A 9,114-nucleotide genomic window follows, 5' to 3' on the forward strand; every position below is an offset into this window, starting at 1 on the left:
AATTTGACACCCCTACATTTTTCTATCGATAAATTTAAAACATTAAAACCGAAAATTTTACAAAAAAAGAGATTGAAATAAACGTCCCCAAGTTTGTAAGAAAGTTGACAACTTGAAGAGTTGCGGAAAAATCTGTTAAGTTAACTATACCATCACGGTGGATAAAATGGCATCTAAGATCCTCGGGAGACAAAGGAACTTTGGAAATAAAGAAGACGTCTGTGTCTTGAGTAATAAATGTGATGTACTGTACCGTAATATCAAAGATTAAATCGTGAAGTTTGTAAAAGGAGTAGACACCAGAAAGAGGAGAATTGTATAAACATACTGGTGATTTTCTTCCGAGAGGGATAAGTTTATAAAGTCGAGAAGAGAAAAAGGGAGAGAAACGGGAGAGATCCTTTTTGTCCCCGTTGCTTAATCAAAAGGGTCAAGAGGAACGGATGATATTGTTGGAAGAATAGGAACGGGATCTGCTTCTCTCTCTGCCTTAGTGTCTGGAAATTTAAAGGAAATATTGTTTTAAAAGTTTCCTTACATTTTCAGGTTAATAAGGGTTTACGATGCTCTAGGGAAGTCGTATTATAATTAACAGAATATACACAATATAACGACTTTCGAATGAACTTTCGACGATGTACAACCACCGAACCTACCAAACGGTACATTAATTAATTCTTTCAAATCCGCGTGTACGTACCATGTTTTTCTCTTCTTCGTTCAATTAATCCGTAAAAAGTGGGTAAAATATACTTGTGGAAAATCGATAGAGTAACGAGATACGAAGCTTTGTCTTCTGAAAATTATTTAACAAGGGAAACGAGAAAGGATACGAAAATATAAAAAAAAATACCATACTAATCTTCTGAACAATACTGTAACGAGGATAATGAGTTTATCCATTGCTTTATTTTAAAATGGATTACTTGGTGAAATGTATTGTTTATCTCAGAAATATCCAGTTCTGTTTTTCCAGTAGATTCTATATAAACAGGTGCACGTTATTATTCTGTACGAATGGTGCACATTTTCATTAAATAGAGATAATTAGTTTGGAAAATTCGTGCTTATTATGTCGACCTGTACAAAAACGACAATTTCACGAGGTACAAGTTGAAACAGTACTGCACACTTTTGTAGTTAGGCACAATTTCGAACAATGGAATTACATAAGAATATTTCAACTACCAATTGGGAACAATGGAATTGCATAAGAATATTTTAACTACCAGTCGCGAACAATTAAATTATACGAGAATATTTCAATTACCAATTGCAAAAAATGGAATTGCATACGAGTTTTTCAAACACCAATTGCGCCAGAATATTTCAACTACCAATTGCAAAAAATGGAATTGCGCAAGGGTATTTCAACTACCAATTGCAAACAATGGAATTGCACACGAGTTTTGCAGCTACCAATTGCGAACAATGGAATTGCATAAGAATATTTTAACTACCAATTGCGAACAATGGAATTGCACAAGCATACTTCAACTACCATTTGCGAACAATGGAATTGCACAAGAATACTTCAACTGCCAATTGCGAACGATGGAATTGCATACGAATATTTCAACTACCAACTGCGAACAATTAAATTATACAAGAATAGTTCAATTATCAATCGCAAAGAATGGAATTGCGCAAGAATATCTCAACTACCAATTGCGAACAATGGAATTGCACAAGCATACTTCAACTACCATTTGCGAACAATGGAATTGCACAAGAATACTTCAACTGCCAATTGCGAATGATGGAATTGCATATGAATATTTCAACTACCAACTGCGAACAATGAAATTATACAAGAATAGTTCAATTACCAATCGCAAAAAACGGAATTGCACAAGAATATTTCAACTACCAATTGCGAACAATGGAATTGCACAAGCATACTTCAACTACCAATTGCGAACAATGGAATTGAATAAGAATACTTCAACTGTCAATTGCGAACGATGGAATTGCATAAGAGTATTTCAACTACCAACTGCGAACAATGAAATTATACAAGAATAGTTCAATTACCCATCGCAAAAAACGGAATTGCACAAGAATATTTCAACTACCACTTGCGAACAATGGAATTGCACAAGCATACTTCAACTACCAATTGCGAACAATGGAATTGCACAAGAATACTTCAACTGCCAATTGCGAATGATGGAATTGCATATGAATATTTCAACTACCAACTGCGAACAATGAAATTATACAAGAATAGTTCAATTACCAATCGCAAAAAACGGAATTGCACAAGAATATTTCAACTACCAATTGCGGATAATGGAATTGCACAAGAATATTTCAACTAGCAATTGCGAACAACAGAATTACTTAAGAATATTTCAACTACAAACGAAACACCTTGTGCAACAACAACCTCGGGAACAGCAAAAAATATGCAACATACCATTAACATCCATCAATTCCCAACTACCAGCCATTAACTCAGCACGGTGTGTACCGACTAAGGCAACGTCGAAGCTCATTTAAATACCCCCGTGACTCCGTCGAGTCGCCGTCATGAGCCTCTCTCAGGGTGACGCTGCGGCGTCGTAATGTTCATCCGCAGTTTCGCGAGAGAGGTAGCGGCCTCGCGAAAGCCGAGCCACGATAACGTAGTAATCTCGTTCATGGGGAGTTTTCAAGGAGCGGCTGATTTGAAATTATAATCAACGAAGAAGAAGCTCTGTCCATAAACCGTGGCCAGAATAACACAGGCCCGTCCTGATGTGGCTTCTCCTATACACCATCTCGAAATATTCCCTCACGGTGTTCATCCTTCCCTCCTTTCTCTCCCCCCCCCCCCTTTACACTTTACCGCCACCTTCGGAGTCAATTTCGACAAGATGGAAATTTTCGCGACGAGCCAGAGATTTCTCTGGCGCCGTTCAATTTTAACGGGGATTTATGGAGATAAACCGAAATAAGATTGAACGCCGCCGCCGCCGCCGTCGTCGTTCGCCGATTCGACGAGAGCCACCCTTACGGATATTTCACGCCGCTTACTCTATGCACACGCCCTCACTCCTACCCTAACTCTCCTTCTCGCTCCTCCGGACCGATTGAAATGCAACTTTGTAAACGGGCAATAGGGCGAATAAACGCGAATCCTCGGGGTGGATTCCGCGTGAGCTATTTTTTGGGTGTTCGTCGTGATCTGCTTTGAGGTTTGGTCGATTTATGGTGATTTTCTTCGGGATGAGAATTACTTTATGGTGCTTGAGGACTGTGGATCTCATAAATTAATTCGTTTGCTGTCTTGGAGCTAAGGTTCCTAATTTTCCCTCAGTCTGGAAACTGTCATTGGTCCTCCACGTTGTCCAAGATATTTGTGAACATTGAGATTGAGAGTTAGCTTTAAGCTATGTCGGGAGTCGGAGTGGCTAAAGTTTACATTTAACCCTTTCCACTCGGAGGTGATTTTGCTGTAGGAAAGGTTGCAAATCGGACCTTTGAAATTTTTTCAAACTAACGTAGAAACGAACTGTACTATCCGATGTATTCTCTATTTTACTGCGGTGAACAAATTTATGGAGAACCACAGATCTGCCTGATTAATTATTCACCGAGTGACAATTATTTAATGTCGCTTCTCAGTCGTCACTCGATTGCAAAGGGTTGAAAAGGGAAAGGCAGCAAAAATCAATACCGTTAATTATTCTTCGTTACTACTTTTTATCGCGAAGCAACGCAAGATCGCTATTTTAAAAGAATCCACTGATTAAAATTTTGTTTTTCTCCTGCAATCGCAGCTTCAAACTACGCCGGGAGTAAGAATAGCCCTTGATGGCGTCCAATTAAAGTTTACATTTAAAAACAAAGCAAAAGATAGCAAAAATCAATATCACTAATTATTCTTCGTTTCGAGTTTTTATCGTGAAATACCCAAACAAAGCCGCTGTTTAAAAGGAATGCACCGATTAAAACAAAAACAGATAATTAATACCATCGATTATTCTTCTTTTCCAGTTTTTGTCGAGAGATAACCGAACAATGCCGCTGTTTAAAAGGAATGCACCGATTAAAAACGAAATCCATATTATCAAAATTAAAATTTTCTCTTCCTCTCGCAATCTTTATTCTAAAATAACAAACCAAAATCCATATTATCAAAATTAAAATTTTCTCTTTCTCTCGCAATCTTCATTCTGAAATGTAACGAGAGAGATTCTCGCGGTTACCGATGACGAGTCGGGACTTCGGTAACGTCTTTTGTATGTGGCGTGAGCGATGCCCGCGCGTGCGGGTGCTCGTCTTTTGTCAGACAGTCTTGGTCCAGACCATGGTCGCGATGACACGAGCTTGTCTCTAGTATTAACAACTCAAAATAACAGAGCAAGGTCTGAAAAATTAAAGAAATAAAAAATCAACATCATCCATCATTCTTCTCTTCCAAATCTTCAATGCAAAATAATAAAACAGAAAAAATTGCAATTCCAAAAAAATCCACTAATCGAACTCTACTGTTATCGTACATCATTCAGAATTCCCTACTTTGCGCGAGGCAAAGACGAACGGACGTTGCGGCGGAGAAAAAGGCCGCGAGACTGAGGGACGCGGCGAAATGACGATCTCTGGAGAAATAGGGAGGAAAAGTTTCTTCGTGGAATTCACGTGTCTCCCCGAGGAGACATCTCGCGTAACGAGGATGCTGCCTGGCCTCTCAGGTCATTCGGTAATGAATTATTATTCCTGGGTCGTTTGTTGGCCGACGTGTGCCAGACAATGCGTTAAATTAAAGGAACCGACGAATCCGCGGGCACAAAGCAGCCGCGTATCCGCGACGAAGATGAAATAACATTAATTAAGCCAGACATCGTGGATAGATGAGAGAATACGGTAACAGGATCACGCGGACGGTTATTAAACCCGGTGTTTCCCGGGGTGTAATTAAATTAGGAAACAAGCAGTTTTGGAACTTGTTCACTTTCAGTCGGACTACGTTATCGCGCTTTGTTTCGAGGTTTAAGAGTGTTAAATGCCCGCGATTTATGCTAATTTTGGTTGAAAGGGTGACGGTGGAGTGATGTAAAAGAGTTGAGAAGAATGGAACACTCGAGTGTTGTTTTTTATTTTGATACTTTGCAGGGGGAAACGTGAGAAATATGCGTTATTCGATGGAGGTGGTTGTGAAGAGCGAAATGAGGGTATAGTCGGTGGAAGAAATATTGTGAAGTTGTAGGACTGGTTGTAAGTTTACGTAATCCTGAGAAAATGAGGGCTTCGTGAAGTATTCCTTAGCTTTGATTCAGTTTCAATTGAAAAACATAAAATGTCGACCTTGGGTGTGATTACTTAATGCTTTGATTAATATTTCTTCCACCGACTATACCTTCTTTATTTTCATTTTCTCCCTATCTTTGCATGTTCTATGCTCGAAACAAAGTCTCGTTCTCAAAGTCATCTTGAAAATCATTCCAAAGTTATCGACATTTTTCTTTAGTATTTAAGGTCACTTTAAGGTCACAATATCACGCTATATTTCTTCCACCGACTATACCTTACTCTTATTCTTTCTTTATCTTTCATATTTTTCTCAATTCTCTTGTTTAAACGCTCGAAACGAACTCTCGCTCTCAAAGTCATCTTGAAGGTCATTCAAAGGTCATCGACCTCATTTGTTCACCATTAAGATTACTTTAAGGTAATAGTGTCATAGTTCGTTGAACTCGTCTCGATGTAGGCTACAACGTTCCGTTACAAAGCAAAAAAAATGAAAACTCCCGTGAAAAATACAAGTTCGGGAAAGAAAAAAAAAAAAGAGGTGAAAGTCGATGTTAAGAAATTCGATCACACGGATTGCTAATCAAAAGGGAATCTTACGCGTCGTATACAGGCGGCGTCGATTTCTCCGTTCTCTGAAACGTTCAAAGGGAAAACGGGGCGGTGGTTCTTGGAGGAATTTCCGGTTGGCTCGTTTCACCCGCGAATTCACGAGCACCCTCGCTACTCGTGGCCTCTGATTGGCAATAAAGCACGATCGAGCCGGGTCAAGACATCGTTGAAGTGCAGAGGGTAAATGAAAAGCGTCTTTCCTTCTTGCCATAAGATCGGAGTCGTCGATTCTTAAGCATCGCCCTCCTTCAAACGCCTAATTGCCCCGCCCCCCGAGGCTGATGTTAAATTGTCAGCGCCTCTCTGCATTTCGCCGCGTTATCGTTCACGCAGGTATCGATTTTCCCTGCTAACTTTGGAATTGTTGAAAGATGGAAGGTAATAGTGAATTTTGCAACGTTATAAACAAAAATTTGGAATAAATTGTTTGGTTAGTATTAATATCGAATCTACTGATAATTTTCTCATCACTTTTGAATTAATACTATTTCATTTTGTTGAACGATGGAAGGTAATAGTGAATTTTGTAACGTTGTAAAGATAACAATTTGGAATAACTTGTTTGGTTAGTATTAATATCGAATTTTCTGCTAATTTTCTCGTCATGTTTGAATTAATAATAATTTACTTTGTTTTAATTAATTTGGAAGAGAATTATTTGGAAAGCTGGACAATACTGTTCCTGAATGCTTCTCATTAACAGATTTCGTTTGGATGTATAGTTTCAGGATATATTAAAATGATTTTCTCAATGGAAATTATTCAACCTTCCTTTAGAAAAAAACACTCTACTGACTCGATATTCATTTTTAATCTACTATCTTATCACCGAAGAACGAAATTAAAAGAACTACTGTACAAATTATCCAAAAAAAATTATCTAAAATTTTAATAATACCCAATATGTCACAAATTAAAAAGCAGTAAATTCCCTAAAAAAAAGGATCTCGAATTTTAATAATTTCCTGTTTCACCATAAAAATAACAATTCACTCTACACAAAGTAAAAAGCAGTAAATTGAGTAAAAAAAAGAAATGATCTCAAATTTTAATAATCTCCCATATTTCACCATAGAACGAAGCTCGAGTTCGTCCCATATTTTACTCCGCAAAAAATTGGGAAAAAGCAGTTTACTCGGCAGAAAAGTATTTCATTGGAATTTACAAAGGGAGCGAAGTAGCGACGTGGATAGAAACCACGTGGAGAGAACGAAGTATATTATAACAGAAAGTTCACAAAGTGGACGTGGGTGTGTATAGTGTCTATGGTTCGCCATTGTAGAGGCGAACGAACTTCTCGAACGTCGGAGGTGTGTGAATGAACCGTTCCGCGTTCAACCGCCTAGCTGCAAATGACAAGTGTTTAGGAAAGCGCGGCAGGGATCGAGTGGCTGTTTGGGATATGAGGTTCTGTTTCAGGTGAGATACGGGCTTGAATGGATTGTACGGATGGAGTGCACGTGGAGTTTCCGGCTGTAAGGAGACGCGTGGTGTGACGATGATAGCTTTAAGAGTACAGTGGAAACGTAGAATAAATTCGTTTCGCGGTTCGGGTTAGTTCTCGTGTACTGGAGGTATCCAGAATGTTTCCACGACAAAATGGAATGAAAAATTATCGTTATTATATTTCTCAACGTTAAAACTTTTATAATTCCTTTGTATTGGAATAATTTAGGATGGTACCATGATAAAATGGAACGAAAAATTATTATTTTTTTCAGTATTAAAGCTTCCATAATTCCCATTTACTGGAATAATTTAGGATGGTACCATGACGAAATGGAATGAAAAATTATCGTTATTATATTTCTCAACGTTAAAACTTTTATAATTCCCTTGCACTGGAATAATTTAGGACGGTACCATGATAAAATGGAGTGAAAAATTATAGTTATTATATTTTTCAATATTAAAGCTTTTTAGTATGTTAACGTGAAAAATGGAATAAAAAATTACTGTTATTATATTTTTCAGTATTAGAACTTCTAAATATTTTAAGGAGCTTCCATTTTTCCGTGTATTAAAATTCAAACGAACCGCCAAGAATTTTAACCCTTTCGTTGCGACAGATTTTAGTATGTGACGCATGTGGCAGATATTATGCGGTCGATGTTCGACTATGGCCGCAAAATCTTCTGTTTTGGCGTTTTCGAATTTTTAAAAATTTTTTAAAAATTACAACTTTTACATGGGACATTCTAGCTTATCATCGCTGATATCTTGATACAAACTTTTTGTGTTTATTTTCCGTCGGTTCAGTTTTCCAGGAATAAACCGCATTGTGACAATGATTCACGTCGGAATCGCGTAATTACACGCAACGGGGACAATCATCAAGGGGCTCTAGAAGGCAATCGTGTGCCACGTCAGGCTGGAGGCCACGTCAATATGCTGATGAGGATTTAGTTCCACGATTACGCTTCTCTGCTCCCTGGCCATTATCGTCACCACGAGGGATCGCTGTCACTTGGATGAAACTAAGATGACACTTTAAATGTTTCGGTCATTCCACGTCAATTCGGATTTCATTTTTAACCCAGAACTTATTGGATGAAAAACATGGCAAATTTGATGTTCGAATAATAGATTACAGTGGCAGAAATTCAGACGAAATCTTTACCTCTTCGGGGGCTCGTTGAAATATTGAAATTTCAAAATTTTGAATAGTCAAACTTTCAAATATTTAAAATAGTCAAAGTTTCAAATATTTAAATATTCAACTTTTCAAAATTTTAATTGATAAACTTTTTAAATATTTAAAATAGTCAAAGTTTCAAATATTTAAATATTCAACTTTTCAAAATTTTAATTGATAAACTTTTTAAATATTCAAGTATTCAAATTTTCGAATATCTAAATCTTCAAATTTCCAAACATTCGAAACAAAATAAAAACAGATTTGACTCACTGAGAAGTAATGCCGCGACTACTACAGTCAACTAAACCTACGACAAGATGGAGAAAGGGCGCGAAAGTTCAAAACAAAACCCGGGGAAATCTAGAATTTCTCCGCGAATTACAACGATTTTCAAACGAAAACGACGAAATTGCTTTCTCGATCATTTTTCCACCCCTCCCGCGCGTTTCGCGCGCAGCGTGAACACTCGGTTCGCGTAAATTCATCCTGGTGGAAAATTATTCTGTCGAAAGGTAGCCAGGCTTTGGCACACGAAGAGTACCAGCCACCGATTTCGAGCCCACGAAATCGGCTGAGCGATAACGCCGCCGTGGCGTCACGCTCTCGATAACTCAGAAATTTCCGCCGGC

At 38.0% G+C, this 9,114-nt stretch overlaps 1 protein-coding gene across 1 annotated transcript in view; it reads right to left on the reverse strand.

Annotated features, from left to right (window-relative positions):
- The window catches only part of LOC108571475 (neurobeachin), a 664,931-nt gene that overhangs the window by 171,908 nt on the left and 483,909 nt on the right, over positions 1-9,114 (reverse strand). Inside the window, exon 3 of the mRNA XM_017933530.1 lies at positions 3,527-3,562. Within this exon, the coding sequence (XP_017789019.1) occupies positions 3,527-3,562 (36 nt within the window). The remainder of the gene's footprint in view (positions 1-3,526; positions 3,563-9,114) is intronic.

This window comes from Habropoda laboriosa, unplaced genomic scaffold (genome assembly GCF_001263275.1).
Source record: "Habropoda laboriosa isolate 0110345459 unplaced genomic scaffold, ASM126327v1 scaffold40, whole genome shotgun sequence".
Taxonomy (NCBI): Eukaryota; Metazoa; Arthropoda; class Insecta; order Hymenoptera; family Apidae; genus Habropoda; species Habropoda laboriosa.